Source organism: Ranitomeya imitator, chromosome 1, assembly GCF_032444005.1.
Source record: "Ranitomeya imitator isolate aRanImi1 chromosome 1, aRanImi1.pri, whole genome shotgun sequence".
In the NCBI taxonomy this organism is placed as follows: Eukaryota; Metazoa; Chordata; class Amphibia; order Anura; family Dendrobatidae; genus Ranitomeya; species Ranitomeya imitator.
The window spans coordinates 225,410,363-225,436,913 of NC_091282.1; the positions used below are offsets into that span (position 1 = coordinate 225,410,363).

Sequence of the window (26,551 nt, forward strand, 5' to 3'; positions counted from 1 at the left end):
CTCTGATTGGCTGTTGAAAGTGACGTTTCACTTTCAATCAGAGCGATAGTAATATTTCACCAATGAAAATTGGTAAAATATTACAATCCAGCCGTGGCCGATGCTGCAATAGCATCAGCCATGGCTGGAGATCGCGATCTGCCCGCCACACCCCCCCACCACCACCACCACCACCACCACCGATCTCCTCCGCTCCGTCCTCCGTCTGGTCATTTCCTGTCCTCCGCTCCCCTCCCACAGTCCGATCTCCCCCCCCTGCTGTCTGATCCCCCCATCATACTTACAGACCTCCCGTGTCCGTCTGCTCCTTGGGCACCGCCATCTTGAAAAATGGCGGGCGCATGCGCAGTGCGCCCACCGAATCTGCCGGTCAGCAGATTCATTACAAGTACATTTTTATCACTGTGATAGGTTCTATCACAGCGATCAAAATAAAAAAATAATAAATAAACCCCCCCTTTATCACCCCCATAGGTAGGGTAAAAAATAAAATAAAGAAAATATATATTTTTTTTCCCCACTATGGTTAGGGTTAGGGCTAGAATTAGGGTTAGGGTTAGAATTAGGCTGGGTTCACATTGTGTTAGTGGCAGTCCGCTAACGGAATCCATTACATAGCGCCAGTAACGCAATGTAACGGATCCGTTAGCGCAGCCATTGACTGCAATGTATCTAAGGCATCGCTAACGTATGCCATTTTTGGCATGCGTTAGTGATGTACCGTTATTTTCTGACGGAACTCAAACGCTGCTTGCAGTGTTTTTGGGTCCGTTCTCGCTAGCGCAGATCGGGCATTTGCGCTAGCGGGATCGCTAAACGCAATCCCTTTTTGTACATTGCATTAGCGCATTCCGTTAGCACGTTAGCATGTGAATTAAACGGATTGCACTAACGCAATGTGAATCTAGCCTTAGGCTATGTGCACATGGTGCGGATTTGTCTGCGGATCCGCAGCGGATTCGCCGCTGTGGATTCGTAGCAGTTTTCCATCACGTTTACAGTACCACGTAAACCTATGGAAAACCAAATCCGCTGTGCCCATGGTGGGGAAAATACCACGCGGAAACGCTGTGCTGTATTTTCCGCAGCATGTCAATTCTTTGTGCGGATTCCGCAGCGTTTTACACCTGTTCCTGAATAGGAATCCGCAAGTGAAATCCGCACAAAAAACACTGGAAATCCACGGTAAATCCGCAGGTAAAATGCAGTGCCTTTTACCTGTGGATTTTTCAAAAATGGTGCGGAAAAATCTCACACGAATCCGCAACGTGGGCACATAGCCTTAGGGTTAGGGTTGGAATTAGAGTTAGGGTTGGAATTAGGGCTAGGGTTTGAAATAGGTTTAAGATTAGACTGTGGTTAGGGGTGTGTTGGGGTTAGGCTTGTGGTTAGGGTTATGGTTAGGGGTGTGTTGGGGTTAGAGTTGTGGTTAGGGTTGGGATTAGGATTAGGGTTGGAATTAGGGTTGGGGTGTGTTGGGGTTAGGGTTGTGATTAGGGTTATGGCTACAGTTCGGATTAGGGTTAGGGGTGTGTTGGGGTTAGTGTTGGAGTTAGAATTGAGGGGTTTCCACTGTTTAGGCACATCAGGGGTCTTCAAACGCAACATGGCGCCACCATTGATTCCAGCCAATCTTGCATTCAAAAAGTCGAATGGTGCTCCCTCCATTCCAAGCCCTGACGTGTGCCCAAACAGTGGTTTACCCCCACATATGGGGTACCAGCATACACAGGACAAACTGGGCAACAATTATTGGGGTCCAATTTCTCCTGTTACCCTTGTGAAAATAAAAAATTGCTTGCTAAAACCGGGCCCGGATGGGATACACCCCCGAGTACTGCAGGAATTAAGTACAGTCATTGAAAGACCATTATTTTTAATATTTAACCCCTTCACCCCAAAGCCTGTTTTCACCTAAGTGACAGGGCCAATTTTTACAATTCTGACCACTGTCACTTTATGAGGTCATAACTCTGAAACGCTTCAACGGATCCTGGTGATTCTGACATTGTTTTCTCGTGACATATTGTACTTCATGATAGTGGTAAAACTTCTTCGATATGACTTGCATTTATTTGTGAAAAAAACAAAAATTTGTCGGAAATTATGAAAATTTAGCAATTTTCAAACTCTTAGTTTTTATGCCCTTAAATTAGAGAGTTATATCACATAATATAGTTAATAAACAGCATTTCCCACATGTCTGCTTTACATCAGCACAATTTTGGAAACATAATTTTTTTTTGTTAGGGAGTTATAAGGGTTAAAAGTTGACCAGCGATTTCTCATTTTTGCAACAAAATTTGCAAAACCATTTTTTTAGGGACCACCTCACACTTGAAGTGACTTTGAGGGGTCTATATGACAGAAAATGCCCAAAAGTGACACCATTCTAAAAACTGCACCCCTCAAGGTACTCAAAACCACATTCAAGAAGTTTATTAACCCTTCAGGTGCTTCACAGGAATTTTTTGAATGTTTAAAAAAATTGAACATTTAACTTTTTTTTCACAAAATTTTTACTTCAGGTCCAATTTTTTCATTTTACCAAGGGTAACAGGAGAAATTGGACCACAAAAGTTGTTGTACAATTTGTCCTGAGTACACCGATACCCCATATGTGGGGGTAAACCACTGTTTGGGCACATGGCAGAGCTCGGAAGGGAAGGAGCGCCATTTGACTTTTCAATGCAAGATTTGCTGGAATTGAGATCGGAGCCCATGTCACGATTGGAGAGCCCCTGATGTGCCTAAACAGTGGAAACCCCCACAAGTGACACCATTTTGGAAATTAGACCCCCTAAGGAACTTATCTAGATGTGTGGTGAGCACTTTTAACCCCCAATTGTTTCACTAAAGTTTAGAATGTAGCATTGTGAAAATTAAAAAATCATTTTTTCTTTCCACAAAATGATGTTTTAGCCTGCAATTTTTTTTCCCCAAGGGTAACAGGAGAAATAGGACCACAAATGTTATTGTCCAATTTGTCCTGAGTACGCTGATACCCCACATGTAGGGGGGAACCACCGTTTGAGTGCATGGCAGAGCTCGGAAGGAAAGGAGCACCGTTTGAAATGCAGACTTAGATGGAATGGACTGCAGGTGTCATGTTGCATTTGCAGAGCCCCTGATGTACCTAAACAGTAGAAACCCACCACAAGTGACCCCATATTGGAAACTAGACCCCCCAAGGAACTTATCTAGATGTGTTGTGAGAGCTTTGAACCAACAAGTGTTTCACTACAGTTTATAACGCAGAGCCGTGAAAATAAAAAATATTTTTTTTCCACGAAAATGATATTTTAGCCCCCACGTTTTTATTTTCCCAAGGGTAACAGGACAAATTAGACCCCAAAAGTTGTTGTCCAACTTGTCCTGAGTACGCAGATACCCCATATGTTGGGGGGAACCACTGTTTGGGTGCACGGCAGAGCTCGGAAGGGAAGGAGCGCCATTTGAAATGCAGTCTTAGATGGATTTGTCTGCAGGCGTCATGTTGCATTTGCAGAGCCCCTGATGTACCTAAACAGTAGAAACCCCCCACAAGTGACCCCATATTGGAAACTAGACCCCCCAAGGAACTTATCTAGATGTGTTGTGAGAGCTTTGAACCAACAAGTGTTTCACTACAGTTTATAACGCAGAGCCGTGAAAATAAAAAATTTTTTTTTTCCACGAAAATGATATTTTAGCCCCCACGTTTTTATTTTCCCAAGGGTAACAGGACAAATTAGACCCCAAAAGTTGTTGTCCAACTTGTCCTGAGAACGCTGATACCCCATATGTTGGGGGGAACCACTGTTTGGGTGCACAGCAGAGCTCGGAAGGGAAGGAGCACCGTTTGAAATGCAGACTTAGATGGATTGGTCTGCAGGCGTCATGTTGCATTTGCAGAGCCCCTAATGTACCTAAACAGTAGAAACCCCCCACAAGTGACCCCATATTGGAAACTAGACCCCCCAAGGAACATATCTAGATGTGTTGTGAGAGCTTTGAACCAACAAGTGTTTCACTACAGTTTATAACGCAGAGCCGTGAAAATAAAAAATATTTTTTTTCCACGAAAATGATATTTTATCCCCTATGTTTTTATTTTCCCAAGGGTAACAGGACAAATTGGACCCCAAAAGTTGTTGTCCAACTTGTCCTGAGAACGCTAATACCCCATATGTTGGGGGGAACCACTGTTTGGGCACACAGGAGAACTCGGAAGGGAAGGAGCCCTGTTTTACTTTTTCAAAGCAGAATTGGCTGGAATTGAGATCGGACGCCATGTCGCGTTTGGAGAGCCCCTGATGTGCCTAAACAGTGGAAACCCTCAATTATAACTGAAACCCTAACCCCAACCCTAACCCTAGCCCTAATGGGAAAATGGAAATAAATACATTTTTTTACATTTTATTATTTTTCCCTAACTAAGGGGGTGATGAAGGGGGGTTTGATTTACTTTTATAGCGTTTTTTTGGCGGATTTTTATGATTGGCAGCTGTCACACACTAAAAGACGCTTTTTATTGCAAAAAATAGTTTTTGCATCACCACATTTTGAGAGCTATAATTTATCCATATTTTGACCCACAGAGTCATATGAGGTCTTGTTTTTTGCGGGACGAGTTGACGTTTTTATTGGTAACATTTTCGGGCAGATGACATTTTTTGATCGCTTTTTATTCCGATTTTTGGGAGGGGGAATGAACAAAAACCAGCAATTCCTGAATTTCTTTTAGGGGGGGCGTTTATACCGTTCCACGTGTGGTAAAATCGATAAAGCAGTTTTATTCTTCAGGTCAGTACGATTACAGCGATACCTCATTTATGTAATTTTTTTATGTTTTGGCGCTTTTACACAATAAAAACTATTTTATATAAAAAAATTGTTTTTGCATTGCATTATTCTGAGAGCTATAACTTTTTTATTTTTCTGCTGATGATGCTGTATGGCGGCTTTTTTTTGCGGGACAAGATGACGTTTTCAGCGGTACCATGGTTATTTATATCCGTCGTTTTGATCGCGTGTTATTCCACTTTTTGTTCACTTGTATGATAATAAAGCAATGTTTTTTGCCTTTTTTTTTTTTTTTTTGCGGTGTTCACTGAAGGGGTTAACTAGTGGGATAGTTTTATAGAGCGGGTCGTTACGGACGCGGCGATACCAAATATGTGAACATTTATTGTTTTTTTTTTTTTTTACATAAATAAATGGATTTATTGGGAAATGTTTTTTTTTTTTTATTTGGGGATTTTTTTTTTTTTTTTTTTTTTTTTACACATTCTATTTTTTTTTTTTTTTTACTTTCTAACTTTGTCCCAGGGTGGGACATCTCTGTATTAGATCAGATCGTTGATCTGACACTGTGCATAGCACACTGTCAGATCAACGATCTGACAGGCAGTTTAGCTAACTTCCAGCGCCTACTCTCAGCAGGCGCCGGCTAGCCAGGTCATTTCATGACCCGGAAGGAGTCCGGTGGCCATCTTGGATCCGGGGACTCCTTCCGGGTCACCGGAGCAACGCGATCTCATTGCGTTGCTGCGGTGGGAGAGCGCAGGAAGCCCCCGTCCCTGCGCGATCCCCCTCTATGCCGCTGTCACTACTGACAGCGGCATCAGAGGGGTTAAATGCCCGCGATCGGCGATAGCGCCGATCGTGGGCATTGCTGCGGGGTGTCAGCTGTCATATACAGCTGACACCCGCACCCGATCACCGCGGCGCGCAGCGCGAGACCGCAGTGATCGGTGCGCCGTACTAGTACTGCTGCTGGCACAAATGCAGTGCCGGCAGCGCAGTACTAGTACGGCGCATGGCGCGAAGAGGTTAAAGACTCCATAAAAACAGGGTCTGTACCACAGGACTGGCGTATAGCAAATGTTGTGCCAATATTCAAAAAGGGGACAAAAACTGAACTCGGTAATTATAGGCCAATAAGCTTAGCCTCTACTGTGGGTAAAATCCTGGAGGGCATTCTATTGGATGCTATACTGGAGTATCTGAAGAGGAATAACTTCATGACCCAGTATCAGCACGGGTTTACTAGGGACCGTTCATGTCAGACTAATTTGATCAGTTTCTATGAAGAGGTAAGTTCCGGACTGGACCAAGTGAACCCAGTGGACGTAGTGTATATGGACTTTTCAAAAGCTTTTGATACGGTGCCACACAAAAGGTTGATACATAAAATGAGAATAATGGGGATAGGGGAAAATATGTGTAAGTGGGTTGAGAGCTGGCTCAGGGATAGGAAACAAAGGGTGGTTATTAATGGAGCACACTCGGACTGGGTAGCGGTTAGCAGTGGGGTACCACAGGGGTCAGTATTGGGCCCTCTTCTTTTTAACATATTTATTAATGACCTTGTAGGGGGCATTCAGAGTAGAATTTAAATATTTGCAGATGACACTAAACTCTGCAGGGTAATTAATATAGGGGAGGACAATTTTATATTACAGGATGATTTATGTAAACTAGAAGCTTGGGCTGATAAATGGCAAATGAGCTTTAATGGGGATAAATGTAAGGTCATGCACTTGGGTAGAAGTAATAATATGTATAATTATGTGATTAATTCTAAAACTCTGGGCAAAACAGTCAATAAAAAAAACCTGGGTGGATGACAAACTCCTATTCAGTGGCCAGTGTCAGGCAGCTGCTACAAAGGCAAATAAAATAATGGGATGCATTAAAAGAGGCATAGATGCTCATGAGGAGAACATAATTTTACCTCTATACAAGTCACTAGTTCGACCACACTTAGAATACTGTGCACAGTTCTGGTCTCCGGTGTATAAGAAAGACATAGCTGAACTGGAGCGGGTGCAGAGAAGAGTGACCAAGGTTATTAGAGGACTGGGGGGTCTGCAATACCAAGATAGGTTATTACACTTGGAACTATTTAGTTTGGAAAAACGAAGACTAAGGGGTGATCCTATTTTAATGTATAAATATATGAGGGGACAGTACAAAGTCCTTTCTGATGATCTTTTTAATCATAGACCTGAAACAGGGACAAGGGGGCATCCTCTGCGTTTGGAGGAAAAAAGGTTTAAGCATAATAACAGACGCGGATTCTTTACTGTTAGAGCAGTGAGACTATGGAACTCTCTGCCGTATGATGTTGTAATAAGTGATTCATTACTTAAATTTAAGCGGGGACTGGATACATTTCTGGAAAAGTATAATGTTACAGGGTATATACACTAGATTCCTTGATAGGGCGTTGATCCAGGGAACTAGTCTGATTGCCGTATGTGGAGTCGGGAAGGAATTTTTTTCCCCAAGGTGGAGCTTACTCTTTGCCTTCCTGTGGATCAACAAGTTAGGGCATGTTAGGTTAGGCTATGGGTTGAACTAGATGGACTTAAAGTCTTCCTTCAACCTTAATAACTATTTAACTATTTAAAACATAATTTTTGAGGAAAGAAAAATGATTTTTTATTTTCACGGCTCTGCGTTGTAAACTTCTGTGAAGCACTTGGGGGTTCAAAGTGCTCCCCACATATCTAGATAAGTTCCCTGGGGGGTCTAGTTTCCAAAATGGGGTCACTTGTGGGGGGTTTCTACTGTTTAGGCACATCAGGGGCTCTGCAAATGCAACATGACGCCCGCAGACCATTCCATCAAAGTCTGCATTTCAAAAGTCACTACTTCCCTTCCGAGCCCCGACGTGTGCCCAAACAGTGGTTTACCCCCACATATGGGGTATCAGTGTACTCAGGACAAACTGGGCAACAATTATTGGGGTCCAATTTCTCCTGCTACTCTTGTGAAAATAAAAAAATGCTTGCTAAAACATCATTTTTGAGGAAAGAAAAATGATTTTTTATTTTTACGGCTCTGCGTTATAAACTTCTGTGAAGCACTTGAGGGTTTGAAGTGGTCACTGCACATCTAGATTAGTTCCATGGGAGGTCTAGTTTCCAAAATGGGGTCACATGTGGGGGAGCTCCAATGTTTAGGCACACAGGGGCTCTCCAAACACGACATGGTGTCCGCTAACGATTGGAGCTAATTTTTCATTCAAAAGTCAAAGGGCGCTCCTTCCCTTCCGAGCCTTGCCGTGTGCACAAACAGTGGTTTGTGACCACATATTAGGTATCGGCGTACTCAGGACACATTGTACAATAACTTTTGGGATCCAGTTTCCCTTTTTACCTTTGGGAAAACAAATAAATTGTTGCTAAAACATAATTTTTGTGACTAAAAAGTTAAATGTTAATTTTTTCCTTCCATGTTGCTTCTGCTGCTGTGAAGCACCTGAAGGGTTAATAAACTTCTTGAATGTGGTTTTGAGTACCTTGAGGAGTGCAGTTTTTAGAATGGTGTCACTTTTGGGTATTTTCAGCCATATAGACCCCTCAAACTGACTTCAAATGTGAGGTGGTCCCTAAAAAAAATGGTTTTGTAAATTTTGTTGTAAAAATGAGAAATCTCTGGTCAAATTTTAACCCTTATAACTTCCTAGCAAAAAAAAATTTTGTTTCCAAAATTGTGCTGATGTAAAGTAAACATGTGGGTAATTTTTTTTTTTTTTTAACTATTTTGTGTCACATAACTCTCTCGTTTAACAGAATAAAAATTCTAAATTTGAAAATTGTGAAATTTTCAAAATTTTAGCCAAATTTCCATTTTTTTCACAAATAAACACAAAAATTATATCGACCTAAATTTACCACTAACATGAAGCCCAATATGTCACGAAAAAACATTCTCAGAACCGCTAGGATTTGTTGAAGCGTTCCTGAGTTATTACCTCATAAAGGTATACTGGTCCAAATTGCAAAAAAACAACCAGGTCATTAAGGTCAAAATAGGCTGGGTCATGAAGGGGTTAAGTACAAATGTTAGGGTAATTCCCTTGGCACTATTTCCTTCAGCCCTCTATATTTATATGACCTGTATGCGAGGTTGTTGATATCTATGCACTTAGCACTTTCTATATGGAGGCTTTCCTTTAGGTTTCCTTATACATATTTACCATTTAAGTTGATTTATATGGCATATAGCCACTCAGTGGCTTATCGAAAATATTTTTTACATACCGTAGTTATTAACCTATTAGGTATCAGTGTATGTTTACATGAGATCTGCTTTTAGATTGGAGGTATCTTCACATCATGCTTGGATTGTGTATTATAGCTTGAGGTTTTATCCTTTTGATACTAATAAAATGATTTTCTTGAACTTAACATTTTTGTGGCCTGTGTAAAAATTCTTTGGGGAGGTCCCTGTGTGTCTATCTTATTAGAAGCCTTAAGCAGTAAGGGACTACAATACCATCGCGCTTTGGGGAAGGCTTTTACCTCCACCTGGTCAGAGGACTCTGGATTCGCTTCCAAGCTGCCCGGACCCTGCCTGTACCTGTTGTCTGTGCCCGAGACTGCGGTTGCCTGAAGCTACAGTAAACCAGGTAAAGAGACTGCAAACCTGTGTCCTCGTTCTTCACTACACTTCTCAACATCTTCACCTATACACTGGGAGCCCTGGGGACCTACTTCACCTGTGAGAAGTTATATCATCTAGCTGCCATAACATCACCCCAGAGGACCGCTTTAAGCAGCGTCGGCCCCCACTGACCAAATACCACAGGTGGCGTCACGAACATAAACTTTAATCAATTTCCCTTTTACATGGGCGCTCAGGGCCACGGATCGGGTCGTCGCCGTGACACGTCCCCTTAAGTACCGGCCCCGATACCGAGTGCCCCATGGCCCTGGCAGGCGTCACACATGTGTCTGCACAAACGGTTAGAAACCAACTCCATGATGATGATCTGAGTGCCCAACGTCCACAGATGGCGATTATGCTCACAGCCCAACACCGTGCAGGACGCTTGGCATTTGCCACAGAACACCAGGATTGGCAAATTCGCCACTGGTGCCCTGTGCTCTTCACAGATGAAAGCAGGCTCACACTGAGCACATGTGACAGACGTGACAGAGTTTGGAGACGCCGTGGAGAGCCTTCTGCTGCCTGCAAGATCCTTCAGCATGACCGGTTTGGTACTGAGTCAGTAATGGTGTGGGGTGGCATTTCTTTGGAGGGCTACTCAGCCCTCCATGTGCTCGCCAGAGGTAGCCTTACTTCCATTAGGTACCGAGATGAGATCCTCAGACCCCTTGTGAGACCATATGCTGGTGCGGTTGGCCCTGGGTTCCTCCTAATGCAGGACAATCCCAGACCTCATGTGGCTGGAGTGTGTCAGCAGTTCCTGCAAGATGAAGGCATTGAAACTATGGACTGTCCCACCTGTTCACCAGACCTGAATCCGATTGAACGCATCTGGGACCTCATGTCTCGCACCATCCACCAACGTCACGTTGCACTACAGACTGTCCAGGAGTTGATGGATGCTTTAGTCCAGGTCTGGGAGAAGATCCCTCAGGAGACCATCCGCTGCCTCATCAGGAGCATGCAAGCACATATTAGGGAGGTTATACAGGCACATGGAGGCCACACACACTACTGATCATCATTTCCTTGTCATGACGAATTTCCATTGAAGATGGATCAGCCTGTAATTGGATTTTCCACTTTGATTTTGAGTGGGATTCCAAATCCAGATCTTCATGGGCTAATAAATTTGATTTCCATTGATTATTTTTGTGTGATTTTGTTGTCAGCACATTCAACTTAGTACAGAACAAAGTATTCAATGAGAATATTTCATTCATTCTGATCTAGGATGTTATTTGAGTGTTCCCTTTATTTTTTTGAGCAGTGTACAATTAAAAATATTTATATCATTACCTTGTGAATGTTCTGCAAACACGTCTTCAAGTGAGCAGTGCATGTATCAAGCTATTAAAAAAAGAAAGCTAAATAAAATAAAAATAACAATAGATAATAGTTATGATTACTGTACACAATCTTTTTTGAATACTTATCAGTTTGGTCTTTATATTTACTGTCATATGCTAGTACAATGGTGTTAACCTTGCGGGGGGGTGGGGAGGGGGCATTTTTCCCACCTTTTTTATTCAGTGGGTTGTATGAGCTACACATTGGTTTGTCATTAGTGATGAGCGAGTGTGCTCGTTACTCGGGATTTCCGAGCATGCTCGGGTGTTCTCTTGAGTATCTTGGGCATCCTCGTAGATTAGGTTTGTGTCCCCACAGCTGCATGATTTGCGGCTGCTAGACAGCCTGAATACATGAGAGGATTCCGTAACAAACAGGCAATCTCTGCATGTGTTCAGGTTGTCTAAGGGTATGTGGATTCACATACCAAATCCACACATTGTGGATTTGGCTGCGGATCCGCAGCAGTTTTCCATTCGGTGTACAGTACCATGTAAACCTATGGAAAACCAAATCCGCTGTGCACATGCTGCGGAAAATACAGCGTGGAAACACAAAGGATTATTTTCCGCAGCATGTCAATTCTTTGTGCAGAATTTGCAGCAAATGCTGTGAAACTGCAAAACAAGTGTAATTCCACAATAGCTTTTTCAGTTTTTTTTTTTTTTTTTAAACATGTTCACTAAATGCCAAAACTGACCTGCCAGTATGATTCTCCAGGTCATCACAAGTACACAGATACCGAAAAAAAAAAAAAAGAAAAAGGAATTCTGGAGTTCTGATTTTTTTTCTCATTACTCTGTGTACGGATTTGATTAATTTACTTTGTATTTTGATAGATTAGACATTTCTGAACTCAGATACCACATGTGTTTTTTTTTTTTTTTTGAATGGGGCAAAAGGGGGGTTATTTGAACTTGTTTACATTTTTTATTTTTTTTTACATGCTTCAATAGTCTGCTTAGGAGACCTGAAGCTGCGATCATCTAATCGCAGCCCTTCTATGTGTAGTAGAAATCATGATCTACAATGACAGGCACGAGGGTCTTCTGCAGACCCCCAGCTGTCATGACAACCCGTCAGCACCTCGCGATCATATGACAGGGACGACTATGGGTGTGTCTTATTGTTGGAATAAGTTTAAATGCAACAACTCCATTCCTGTTGTAGTCTGCATTGAATGTCTATGAGTGTTCATTTGTCAGCTATGCTGTGATTGTTAAAGTTTGTACAAAAAAAAGGTCAGAGGACTCTCACTGATTGCATCATTCTGCTGCTGTTTCCTTCACAGAGAGACATGTGTTACATGGACTAGATTATATCGGTAGTTACTGTCAAAGCTTTCTTATTTTGTTCCAGTTCAAGCTGCATATATTAAACACAGTTTGCCTTACGTTGGATTCTGCTGCTTATATGAAGTAACACGCGCTGCTGTGGTAATACTCCGGCTAACAGGTTATGGGCCCAGCCACCGGAAAGTAAATGGTAAAAAGCCCAGTCACCGGAATAAGCAGCGAGCCAAGCGCAGACAGCACAGAGGAACCCCCGGAATACAAGGACACCGGAACGCAAAGGTACCGCAGTGTACAGAGCACCGGACAGCGCAGCTTAAAGGGCCAGTAACAAAAAAAAAAAAAAGGTACAAGAGACAAGAATGTCTACAGAAAGGAATGCAGTGAAGTACACAGTGCCAAGTCTCACAAATCACAATTACAGCTCCTGGAAATTCAAGGTAAAGATGTTACTTATAAGAGAGGGTACATGGAAATGTATTGAACAGCCTGTGCCTGACCCAGTACCGGGTGATTGGCTAGAGACTGATCAGAAAGCACAAAGCACTATTTCCCTCAGCATAGATGATAACCAGATTGTACATGTATGCAAATGTGATACTGCAAAGAAAATGTGGGAAGAATTACAGAAAGTGCATGAAAGGTCAAATCTCAGCAATAAGCTATATCTTATGAGAAAGCTGTATCAGTCTAAATTAAGTGATGGCCAGCATATGCAGGACTATATCAGAAACACCCTAGAGATTGTGGAGCGCCTAAGGGGTATTGGTGAAGAAATTAAAGATTTTCATGTTGCTGCATTACTATTAAGTGGTCTTCCAGAAAGTTATGACACGCTTGTGACTGCATTAGATGCCAGACCAGATGATGAACTCACACTAGAATATGTGAAAGGGAAACTTGCAGATGAATACAAGAGAAAGTCAGAGACTATTAGCAATAATATATGCAAAGCAGAAGCAGCATTAAAGACACAGTACTTTTCTAAAGCTCAGAGTCATTTAAAGGAAACTCGTGAATGTTTTGTCTGTAAAAAGCCTGGTCACCTTAAAGCAGACTGCAGAGTGTGGAAAGCAAGAATGAATCAGTTTAAAAAGCAGGACAGTCATCAAAAGGTTAAAACAGCTGTAAAGAAGGAAGATGCATGTATTGCGACTGCATTTGGGGTCAGCACAAGCCCATATGCAAACCATGTTTGGTGTATTGACTCTGGAGCGACTGCTCACATGACACGTGATAAAGATTTCTTCATTAATCTAGATGAAAGCAAGTCTGAAAAGGTAATTTTAGCTAATGGTCACTATATGACATCAGAAGGAATAGGAGATGGTTATCTCCATTGTCAAGTTCAATCCTCAGCACAAGTCAGAAAAATCCCAGTTAAAGACGTGCTGTATGTTCCCAAACTTGAAAGTAACCTTTTATCTGTAAAGAAGCTTGCACAACAGGGAAATATAGTTACATTTAAGGATGACAGATGCATCATTTCAAAGAAGGGTCATACCCTTGCCGAAGGAAAAATCAAAGATGAACTTTATCAGCTGAAATGCAATGAAACTGTTTACAGTGCTAGACAAGATTTTCATAAGGACTGTATTCATGTGTGGCACAGACGCCTAGGCCACAGAGATCCAGAAGCAGTAAAGAAACTAGCTCAACTTGCAAATGGTATTGCAATCAACCAGTGTAATCAAACAATGAAGTGCACAAGTTGCCTAAAAGGGAAAATGTCCAGAAAATCGTTTCCTAAAGTAAGCACTACTAAATCTGCACAGATACTGGATTTGATACATACAGATGTGTGTGGTCCAATGAGTGTTCTTACTCCCAGCAAGAAGAGATATTTTCTCACATTCATTGATGATTATTCCAGATATACTGTTACTTACCTACTTCAAAGTAAAGATGAAGTTCCACAGAAACTTGAAGAATATCTTGCTGCAGTTCTTAACAAATTTGGAAGAATACCAAAGGTACTGCGAGCAGATAATGGAACTGAATATACAAGTGGTAAAGTGCAAACCATCCTGAAAAAGAATGGAATCGTGTTCCAGACAACCGTTCCATACAACCCAGAGCAGAATGGCACAGCAGAGAGAAAGAACCGAACTCTTTGTGAAAGTGGAAGAAGTATGCTATTTGATGGAAACCTACCTACAACATATTGGGGAGAAGCCATCATGACTGCTACCTATCTTCAAAATCGACTGCCAAGTAAAGCTACAAGTAAAACTCCATATGAGCTATGGAACTGTGAGAAGCCCAACCTGAAGCATCTCAGGATATTCGGAAGCAAAACTTTTGTGCATGTTCCCAAAGAAAAACGTTCTAAGTGGGAATCTCATGCAAAGGAAGGAGTTCTTGTGGGGTACAGTGAAACTCAGAAAGGATACAGAATCCTGCACCCACAGACCAACACAGTAACAATCAGCAGAGATGTAGTGATTGATGAAAACTCAGTATCGCTCAAATTTCATGAGGTTACGCAAATAATTCAACCTAAGGAACAAGAATTTCAGTCAGTGATTCCAGACATTGAAGAGAATCTCAAAGAAAATACTGAAGTCTGGATATGCTCTGAAAGTACTGAAAAAGAAACAGAAGAACCAAGCCAACCTCAGGAGATCAGAAGATCAGAAAGATCAAATAAAGGAATTCCAGCTAAACGCCTTTCTTATATGGTCAGATCAATTCCAGAAGAAGAGCCACAGTCATGGCAGGAAATGCAAAAACTGCCTATTCATAAGAAGCAAAAATGGATAAAAGCTGCTGATGAAGAAATGGAATCCCTTCATAAGCTCAAAACATGGGAGCTCACAGAGCTACCTCAAGGCAAGAAAGCAATTGGATGTAAGTGGGTCTTTAAGAACAAATATGACTCCGAAGGTAATGTTCACCGTTTTAAAGCAAGATTGGTCGCAAAAGGATATTCACAAAAATATGGTGAAGATTATGATGCTACTTTTGCTCCAGTTGCCAAGCAAACTACATTCAGAATTTTATTATCCATAGCTGCTGTTCAGCAGATGAAAGTAAGACATTTTGACATCAAAACAGCCTTTCTACATGGAGACATTGAAGAAGAGCTGTACATGACTCAACCAGAAGGCTATGTTAAAAGGGGTAAAGAGAACCTTGTTTGCAGAATGCAAAAATCTCTCTACGGCCTTAAGCAATCAGCAAGAGCATGGAACACTAAGATGAACAAAGTGTTAATCGACGAAGGATTTAAAAGGTCTCAAGCGGATCCATGTTTGTATACAAAAGGTGTATCACAAGATTGGATGTATGTTATTCTATATGTGGATGATGTAATAATAGCGCATCAAGAAGAGAGAGAAATTTCAAAACTAGGTCAAATTCTGAACAAGCATTTCGAGACCAAGGACCTTGGAGATGTGACATACTATTTGGGAATCCAAATCCAGAGAGAGGAAGATGGAAGTTTTCTTCTTAATCAAAATTCTAAAATCTCCACAGTTCTAAACCAGTTTGGAATGTCAGAAGCCAAAGGCATATCAACTCCAATGGATCCATCTTACCTAAAATTGGAAGGAGAAGAAGATCTGCTACCCACAAATGACAGTTACAGACAAGCAGTGGGGGCACTTCTATACATAGCAACCACAACCCGTCCAGATATCTCAGCCACAGTGGGAATTCTCTGCCGACGTGTAAGCAAGCCACGCCAAAGAGATTGGAATGCAATTAAGAGACTTCTTCAGTATCTTAAGGCAACCCAAGAGTTAAGTCTAAAGATTTCTGCATCAGGAGATCTAATTCTCAGAGGATATGTAGATGCAGATTGGGCTGGAGACTCAAGTGATCGAAGATCAACAAGTGGTTACTTGTTCAAGTTAGGACACACTTCAATCTCATGGTCCAGTAGAAAACAAGTGTCAGTTGCATTGTCTTCTACAGAAGCAGAATATACATCAGCTGCTCATGCAAGTCAAGAGTTAATTTGGTTGAAGCAACTTTTGGAAGAATTCGGCAAACCACTAGCTGAACCAACTGTTATCTATGAGGACAACCAAGGATGTATCAAGCTCGCCAGCAGTGAAAGGATAAGTGCAAGAACAAAGCACATTGATGTTAAACATCATCACTTGCGTGACTTAGTAGAGCGTGAAGTTCTAAAGTTTGTTTACTGTGAATCTGACAAGATGTTAGCAGATGTTTTGACAAAGCCATTGTCAAGAGCCAAGTTTGAAGAATTCAGAACTGCAATGGGACTAACAGGATAAGCAGTTGTTGAGTGGGGGTGTTGGAATAAGTTTAAATGCAACAACTCCATTCCTGTTGTAGTCTGCATTGAATGTCTATGAGTGTTCATTTGTCAGCTATGCTGTGATTGTTAAAGTTTGTACAAAAAAAAGGTCAGAGGACTCTCACTGATTGCATCATTCTGCTGCTGTTTCCTTCACAGAGAGACATGTGTTACATGGACTAGATTATATCGGTAGTTACTGTCAAAGCTTTCTTATTTTGTTCCAGTTCAAGCTGCATATATTAAACACAGTTTGCCTTACGTTGGATTCTGCTGCTTATATGAAGTAACACGCGCTGCTGTGGTAATACTCCGGCTAACACTTATGATGCGCTTCCGGCTTGTGCGAGTTAACCCCTTCACTCAGAAGCCTGTTTTCACCTTCCTGACCGGACCAATTGTTTCAACTCTGACCACTGTCACTTTATGAAGGTCATAATTTTAGAACGCTTCAATGGAGATGGTGAGGGAACACTTGGCTAATTTAAATGAATTTATATCTTCTGGTCCAGATGAATTACAACTTAGGGTACTGAAAAAGTTAGCAGAGGAAATTATAGAACCACTAGCCAGAATCTTTGAAAAATCATGGAAAACAGGAGAAGTCCCAGAAGATTGGAGAAGGGCAAATGTTGTCCCTATCTTCAAAAAGGCAGAGCCAGGAAATTACAGGCCAGTGAGCCTTCTATACCAGGAAAGATATTTTAACAAATTATTAAACAGTATGTATGTAAGTACTTGGATAAGAATACAGTAATTAACCAGAGCCAGCATCGGTTTGTAGCAGACAAGTCATGCCAGACTAATCTAATTTCCTTCTACGATGGAATCACTGACTAGGTGGATCAGGGAAATGTGGTATTATGTATATCTCAACTTCAGCAAAACATTTGATAAAGTATCTCATACTATCCTTATAGAAAAAAATGGCCAAGTATGGGATTGACAAGGCAACTGTTAGGCCGGCTTCACACTTGCGAGTTTTACGGACGTAAGAGCGCAGAAACTACGTCCGTAAAACTCGCAAAACATACGGCACAATCATTCTCTATGCCCCTGCTCCTATCTGCCGTATTAAACTGATCAGTATTATACGGCTTTCTACGGCCGTAGAAAATCGCAGCATGCTGCGTTTGTCACCGTATTGCGCAAATTAAACGTCAATGAAAGTCTATGGAAGCCCCAAAAATACGGATCACACACGGACCAGCAGTGTGACTTGCGAGAAATACGCAGCGCTGTTAGAGAGAAAAGCCGGTAATTCATTGCGGTGTACAGTAAAATCACACTGACAGCTTCCAGTAGAATAGGTAGAATAAATGTGTACACATAGAATAGGTATATATATATATATATATATATATATATATATATATATATATATATATATATATATATATATATATATACACAGTGGGGCAAAAAAGTATTTAGTCAGTCAGCAATAGTGCAAGTTCCACCACTTAAAAAGATGAGAGGCGTCTGTAATTTACATCATAGGTAGACCTCAACTATGGGAGACAAACTGAGAAAAAAAAATCCAGAAAATCACATTGTCTGTTTTTTTTAACATTTTATTTGCATATTATGGTGGAAAATAAGTATTTGGTCAGAAACAAAATTTCTTCTCAATACTTTGTAATATATCCTTTGTTGGTAATGACAGAGGTCAAACGTTTTCTGTAAGCCTTCACAAGGTTGCCACACACTGTTGTTGGTATGTTGGCCCATTCCTCCATGCAGATCTCCTCTAGAGCAGTGATGTTTTTGGCTTTTCGCTTGGCAACACGGACTTTCAACTCCCTTCAAAGGTTTTCTATAGGGTTGAGATCTGGAGACTGGCTAGGCCACTCCAGGACCTTGAAATGCTTCTTACGAAGCCACTCCTTCGTTGCCCTGGCGGTGTGCTTTGGATCATTGTCATGTCGAAAGACCCAGCCACGTTTCATCTTCAATGCCCTTGCTGATGGAAGGAGGTTTGCACTCAAAATCTCACGATACATGGCCCCATTCATTCTTTCATGTACCCAGATCAGTCGTCCTGGCCCCTTTGCAGAGAAACAGCCCCAAAGCATGATGTTTCCACCACCATGCTTTACAGTAGGTATGGTGTTTGATGGATGCAACTCAGTATTCTTTTTCCTCCAAACACAACAAGTTGTGTTTCTACCAAACAGTTCCAGTTTGGTTTCATCAGACCATAGGACATTCTCCCAAAACTCCTCTGGATCATCCAAATGCTCTCTAACAAACTTCAGACGGGCCCGGACATGTACTGGCTTAAGCAGTGGGACACGCCTGGTACTGCAGGATCTGAGTCCATGGTGGCGTAGTGTGTTACTTATGGTAGGCCTTGTTACATTGGTCCCAGCTCTCTGCAGTTCATTCACTAGGTCCCCCCGCGTGGTTCTGGGATTTTTGCTCACCGTTCTTGTGATCATTCTGACCCCACGGGGTGGGATTTTGCGTGGAGCCCCAGATCGAGGGAGATTATCAGTGGTCTTGTATGTCTTCCATTTTCTAATTATTGCTCCCACTGTTGATTTCTTCACTCCAAGCTGGTTGGCTATTGCAGATTCAGTCTTCCCAGCCTGGTGCAGGGCTACAATTTTGTTTCTGGTGTCCTTTGACAGCTCTTTGGTCTTCACCATAGTGGAGTTTGGAGTCAGACTGTTTGAGGGTGTGCACAGGTGTCTTTTTATACTGATAACAAGTTTAAACAGGTGCCATTACTACAGGTAATGAGTGGAGGAAAGAGGAGACTCTTAAAGAAGAAGTTACAGGTCTGTGAGAGCCAGAAATCTTGATTGTTTGTTTCTGACCAAATACTTATTTTCCACCATAATATGCAAATAAAATGTTAAAAAAAAACAGACAATGTGATTTTCTGGATTTTTTTTTCTCAGTTTGTCTCCCATAGTTGAGGTCTACCTATGATGTAAATTAAAGACGCCTCTCATCTTTTTAAGTGGTGGAACTTGCACTATTGCTGACTGACTAAATACTTTTTTGCCCCACTGTATGTCAGTGAGACACATATATGTATATATATTAATATTTCTTCCAGCGCTAGATAGCTTTAAAGCCGGTAATTCAATTACCGGCTTTTGCTTTCTCTTTCCTAAACCCGACATGATATGAGACCTGGTTTACATACAGTAAACCATCTCATATCACCATGAGGACAACCAGCAGAGGGTGCCCTCTTATGATCTCGAGCCAGGGAGCTTTCTAGGAAAGTTCCCACGATCTAGGAACAGCCAGCAGATGGCGCCTCACCGCAAATGCAGGTAAATATAGGTCAATGACCTACTTTACCTACATTTTCCGGGGTTTTGCAGACATGAGCAATGTTGCATTAGCAAAGTTCGTGGCTGCAAAATATTTTAACCCCTTCAGATGGATTTACATCGTTGGACTTTACAGATCTGCGGAAGGTAAGGATATTGTTGGTTTATTATGTTTTTTTTGTTACAGAACGAGGGTCTTCAGTGACTGGATTGGGCGTTCAATAAAATATTAAAACATCCTTTGTTTTTATTTCATTAAAATAATATTCAATATTGTGTTTGTGTATTTTTTTAACCCTTTACTAGTATTGGATTAATAATGGATAGGTGTCATAATTAACGCCTCTCCATTATTAATCTGGCTTAATGTCACCTTACAATAGCAAGGTGGCATTAACCCTTCATTACCTCATATCCCACCGCTACACGGGAATGGGAAGAGAGTGGCCAAGTGCCAGAATAGGCGCATCTTCCAGATGTGCCTTTTCTGGGGTGGCTGGGGGCAGGTGTTTTTAGCCAGGGGGGCCAATAACCGTGGACCTTCTCCAGGCTATTAATATCTGCCCTCAGTCACTGGCTTTACTACTCTGGCGGAGAAAATTGTGCGGGAGCCCACGCCAATTTTTTCCGCCATTTAACCCCTTAATTTACTAGCTAGAACGGCCAAATTTTGCATAGACACACTACTGACATTAGTAGTGTGGAATATGCAAAAAAAAATGGTGATATGAGATGGTTTACTGTATGTAACCATGTCTCATATCATGTCGGGTTTAGGAAGGAGAAAGCAAAAGCCGGTAATTGAATTACCGGCTTTCTGCTATATCGCGCTGGATGAAATATTAATATATATACATATATGTGTCTACTGACATACATACATTATATATATATATATATATATATATATATATATATATATATATATATACAGTGTGTATATATATATATATATATATTTTTTTTTTAACACATGGATCCCTTGTATATCCGTATGTCGGTTTTGCAAGCCTGCGATAAAAACACGCAGTACGGATAACATACAGATTACATACGGAGGATGCCATGCGCAAAAAACGCTGAAACACCCTGCCTACGGAGGAGCTACTGACCACTATTTTCGGGACTTTTCAGTGTATTACGGCCGTAATATACGGACCGTATTTTCATACGCTGAGTGTGAAGCCGGCCTTAGGTGGATAAAAAATTGGCTTAGTGATTGTACTCAAAGAGTGGTAATAAATGGTTGCACATTCAATTTGAAGAGTGTTTCAAGTGGGGTACCACATGGCTCTTTCCTGATCCCTGTGTTCAACATTTTTATAAGTGATCTAGATAAGGGAACTCAAGGTAAACTAATCAAATTTGCAGACAATGCAAAGCTAGGAGGGATAGCTAACACTAGAGAAGACCAAGAAAGCAGGGCCGGCTCCAGGTTTTCGAGGGCCCCGGGCGAAAGAGTCTCAGTGGGCCCCCCCCCCCTTTAACACATACCCCGATTTATGATGCACAGATACGGCAGAGAAATGTATAGTACAATGCCAGATTTCACTTCTTACATGAGTGACAGCTAACTCGGCTTTGGGAAAATGGCCGCCGCGATCTCTAATGCGCACGCGCGGCATCCCGCGGCCATTTTCCTGAAGCCCCGTGCAGCAGAGCACTCGATCTGCGCACGCGCGGCCCCAGGAAGATGGCCGCCCCCACCGATGCAAGGGATTACAGCGCAGATCGCGCGCTGCTTGTTCACCACTACGCCACTACGCCACCAACGTAAAGCTGAGGAAGAACCAGCGATGTCACCACGCCCTCCCGACCTGACCAGCCTGATTGACAGGCGAAAACGGCGACTTTGGTAAGTTATATCTCAGCATAGGTGGGGAATCGGGGTACACTACATACACTATAGGAACACACAGCGCAGGCCCTATTTAACAGTATTTATAGCTCAATCTCAAAAAACGGGGTGACAGGTTCCCTTTAAAGCTATCTGCATACGTATTCTTGAGGTCTGCGGATTTTAACGCAGCTGTTTTGATAAATCCGCAGGTCAAAAGCACTGTGTTTTACCTGCGGATTTATTGTGGATTTACTGCGGATTCCACCTGCGGTTTTACACCTGCAGATTCCTATTATGGAGCAGGTGTAAACCGCGGCGGAATCCGCATGTCAAAAGAATTGACATGCTGCGGAATGTAAACCGCAGCGTTTCCGCGTGTTTTTTTCCGCACCATGTGCACTGCGGATTTTGTTTTCCATAGGTTTACATGGTACTGTAGACTCATGGAAAACTGCTGTGGACCCGCAGCAAAATCCGCAACGTGTGCACATAGCCTAAGGCAGACAGTGAAAAGCAAATAAAACTATCCAACTCTATAAATATATCCTTCCATATTTGTATATTTTCATGTTGTATTATTCCTAGACCTTAGCTCTCATATATTTTTTGCAACAAAACTGTTCGGGCATGTGCACACGATCAGGAACTGCTGCAGGTTTGACGCTGGTTATTTATGCAGTGTCAAACCCGCCGCGGCCAGCTGTGACAGAATTGTGGATGGGATTTCTAAAAATCCCATGTCCACTATGCGCGACGCCCGTGGATCACCCGTGGAGACAGACATGTGGACACTCCGCAAGAGAAGTTGCATCAATAGAATGTATTGGATGCGGTAAATCCGCACAGTTCAGTGAACACATGTGGATTTACCTGCGTTCAGTAGATGGCCGCGCTTTGGACACAGCGAACATACCTGCGTCCAAAGCGCTGCTAGTTCCGGATTGTGGGCACCCGACCTAAATCACTTCTGCAAGGGATCCTGATACATTGTGTTACTTTTACTCTTTGCTCTGCTCTCTGTTCCTCAGGCCTCATTCAGCCGTTAGTCATTTTGAATTTAGGCCACGTTCACACATTCAGGATTTTTAGCAGTATTTGTAAGCTAAAACCAAGAGTGGGTGATGTGTTTCTCTTCTTCTTTTCCTCTGATTGTTCCATTCCTGGTTTTGGCTTACAAATACTGAGGTAAAATACTGAGCGTGTGAACATCCAATTTTCATTAGTGTTTTATCAGTTTTTCTCAGATGGAAACAAAAATAAAAAATGATGGTTTTTGTACCTTCCTAAATGAAATATTTAATATCTGTCCGAGTGCTGTCCGATTTTTTTCACAGACCTATAGACTTGCATTGGAGAAACTGATCTCAACGTGGTTAGTGTTACCCCACTGAAACAAAAAAACTACACACTACAGGGTTTATTTGTTTTTGTTTTGTTTTTTACATACATACATGGTTTATTATAAAACCACTATAAATCCCTGTGTGAAGGAGTCTGTCAAGTTAAGGCTCTCTGAACTAGTAAATCTCAAGGAAATTGCACAGCTGTCATGTTTAGTGTGAGCTGCCAGGTGGCATTTATGCTTTTTCCATGGATTTTCTGCAATATTATACCTTGAGTAGACTGTGTATAGACTGAGTGTGTGCCTGCATGCAGAATGCTGTAGCAGTGTAGAAATCTTGCGGCTACTCACCGGAGCAGGTTCTATGGCCATTACTGAGTATTCTAGTCAGGAAGGTGGAAATGGAATAGGAAGCCCAGAGTAGAATCAGGTGCTGCTCCCAGTGTGAGGACAGTCATATCTGTCTGTTCAGGTGGTAGTAGGCCCCATAGCTGTACAGAACTGTCCGCTCCTATACAACACGGTGAAGGTGTGCAGCAAGTTTCCTGGGAGTGGTTGTGCTGGAGGCTAAGTGACACGTTACCTGAGGGAGCCCTCCCAGGTCACTTCACTGCCAAGTACAATGCATAGAAGAACAAACATAACTTACACAGAATCTAGTGTGATTTACTAGGTCTAGTAATGTGGAGTGTAATAACCACTCGGCCTACAGAGAAACAGCTCCGTCATGTCATCCAGTGTTCCCCAACTCCAGTCCTCCAGGGCCACCAACAGGTCATGTTTTCACGAATTCCTCAGTATGAACCAGGTGATAATTGCATCACCTTCACAGGCAATAATTCCATCACCTGGGCCATACTAAGGGAATCCTGATAACATGACCTGTTGGCTGGCCCTGAGGACTGGAGTTGGGGAACACTGATATAATCCAATGAATAACTGAACAAACTACCATGGAGTAAGCAAAAGACACAGCTCCACTACATAACATTTGGGACACTACAGTCAGACAACATACATGAATTACTGTGGCTCAGTGGTTAGCACTGCAGCCTTGAAGCGCAAGGTATAAAATGAGCCCCATTGGGGACAGTGATGATAATATATGTAAAGCGCTGCGGAATTAATGGCGCTATATAAGTGAGTAAAATAAATAAATAGTTTAGCAACGGATTTCACTCTTTGCATTGTAATCGATTAAATAATTAGTGGCATTTTGAAAAGCAGAGCAGATTGTTTTACACTTTAATGAATAAGGTTTTTATAATAAAATTATACTATACTGTGTTGAGGATTTCTGGAACGATTATGCAAATCTGGAAACAAAGACTCAATGTATGAATCCACTCCACGAGTACATTTACATGAGACTTGACTACAAAACCTAAGGTTTCATGTTATCTCCATATTTTAAATGGATACAACACGTCCCAATTATAATCTATGCCGCCGTTCACGTGTCTGTGTTTTTTTTCCGCAAACTCGAACTTTGTGTCTGTACAAAATTCGGAGATATGTCCATTTTTTTTTATCAGTACGGATGAAAAGAGCCAATACCAGACTATGGGTCTGGGAAAAACATGTATAGCACACGGATGGCATCATGATTCACATTACAAAGGATAGAAGAAGCTTTGTCATTTATTTATCCATTCGTGAAAAACACTGATGACTCCGGTACCATTTTTTTGCGTACCTGAAAAATACTGATGTCTGAATGAGGCCTGGCTAAAGTACATAAAAATTGCACAACTTAAAAGGAATCTGTCAGTAGTGTCAACCCTCCTAAGCCGTCTATATGGGCATGTAGGTCATATGGCACCTCAATATCTGAGATATGATGTCTTATTCCAGAGAAATCCATATTTTTCTTATATAAATAAGAAGACATCGGATCACAGTTATCAAGGTATCATTTTATTCAGTTTTCTATGACCTACATGACCATATTTAAGGTCTCATTCAGGCCACCATGCATATATTCAACACGCTACTATTTTATACAGCCTGATGCAAACCCATTGCAAACCCATTGATCAGTGAAACATTTAAAAAATGAACATGAACAGTGTAAGAAAATTATATATACACTGAACAAAAATATAAAGACACTTCTCCATTACTAATCCTATAGTTACAGTGGGGCAAAAAAGTATTTAGTCAGTCAGCAATAGTGCAAGTTCCACCACTTAAAAAGATGAGAGGCGTCTGTAATTTACATCATAGGTAGACCTCAACTATGGGAGACAAACTGAGAAAAAAAAATCCAGAAAATCATTGTCTGTTTTTTTATCATTTTTTTTGCATATTATGGTGGAAAATAAGTATTTGGTCAGAAACAAACAATCAAGATTTCTGGCTCTCACAGACCTGTAACTTCTTCTTTAAGAGTCTCCTCTTTCCTCCACTCATTACCTGTAGTAATGGCACCTGTTTAAACTTGTTATCAGTATAAAAAGACACCTGTGCACACCCTCACACAGTCTGACTCCAAACTCCACTATGGTGAAGACCAAAGAGCTGTCAAAGGACACCAGAAACAAAATTGTAGCCCTGCACCAGGCTGGGAAGACTGAATCTGCAATAGCCAACCAGCTTGGAGTGAAGAAATCAACAGTGGGAGCAATAATTAGAAAATGGAAGACATACAAGACCACTGATAATCTCCCTCGATCTGGGGCTCCACGCAAAATCCCACCCCGTGGGGTCAGATTGATCACAAGAACGGTGAGCAAAAATCCCAGAACCACGCGGGGGGACCTAGTGAATGAACTGCAGAGAGCTGGGACCAATGTAACAAGGCCTACCATAAGTAACACACTACGCCACCATGGACTCAGATCCTGCAGTGCCAGACGTGTCCCACTGCTTAAGCCAGTACATGTCCGGGCCCGTCTGAAGTTTGCTAGAGAGCATTTGGATGATCCAGAGGAGTTTTGGGAGAATGTCCTATGGTCTGATGAAACCAAACTGGAACTGTTTGGTAGAAACACAACTTGTCGTGTTTGATGGATGCAACTCAGTATTCTTTTTCCTCCAAACACCATACCTACTGTAAAGCATGGTGGTGGAAACATCATGCTTTGGGGCTGTTTCTCTGCAAAGGGGCCAGGACGACTGATCCGGGTACATGAAAGAATGAATGGGGCCATGTATCGTGAGATTTTGAGTGCAAACCTCCTTCCATCAGCAAGGGCATTGAAGATGAAACGTGGCTGGGTCTTTCAACATGACAATGATCCAAAGCACACCGCCAGGGCAACGAAGGAGTGGCTTCGTAAGAAGCATTTCAAGGTCCTGGAGTGGCCTAGCCAGTCTCCAGATCTCAACCCTATAGAAAACCTTTGAAGGGAGTTGAAAGTCCGTGTTGCCAAGCGAAAAGCCAAAAACATCACTGCTCTAGAGGAGATCTGCATGGAGGAATGGGCCAACATACCAACAACAGTGTGTGGCAACCTTGTGAAGACTTACAGAAAATGTTTGACCTCTGTCATTGCCAACAAAGGATATATTACAAAGTATTGAGATGAAATTTTGTTTCTGACCAAATACTTATTTTCCACCATAATATGCAAATAAAATGTTAAAAAAAAACAGACAATGTGATTTTCTGGATTTTTTTTTCTCAGTTTGTCTCCCATAGTTGAGGTCTACCTATGATGTAAATTACAGACGCCTCTCATCTTTTTAAGTGGTGGAACTTGCACTATTGCTGACTGACTA

At 41.8% G+C, this 26,551-nt stretch overlaps 1 protein-coding gene across 4 annotated transcripts in view; it reads right to left on the reverse strand.

Moving 5' to 3' along the window:
• LOC138666112 (synergin gamma-like) overlaps positions 1–23,375 on the reverse strand; it is a 39,544-nt gene extending 16,169 nt beyond the window's left edge. For 2 of the 4 annotated variants that reach the window (XM_069754269.1, XM_069754258.1), the window contains exons 1-2: positions 23,180–23,363; positions 10,744–10,794 (exon numbers count right to left, since the gene is read on the reverse strand). In XM_069754269.1, the coding sequence (XP_069610370.1) occupies positions 10,744–10,794; positions 23,180–23,200 (72 nt within the window). In that variant the 5' untranslated portion in view covers positions 23,201–23,363. Of the gene's footprint in view, positions 1–10,743; positions 10,795–23,179 lie in introns of all 4 variants that reach the window. The other 2 variants (XM_069754285.1, XM_069754278.1) reach the window with 2 other exon arrangements.
• Positions 23,376–26,551: the final 3,176 nt, after the last annotated feature.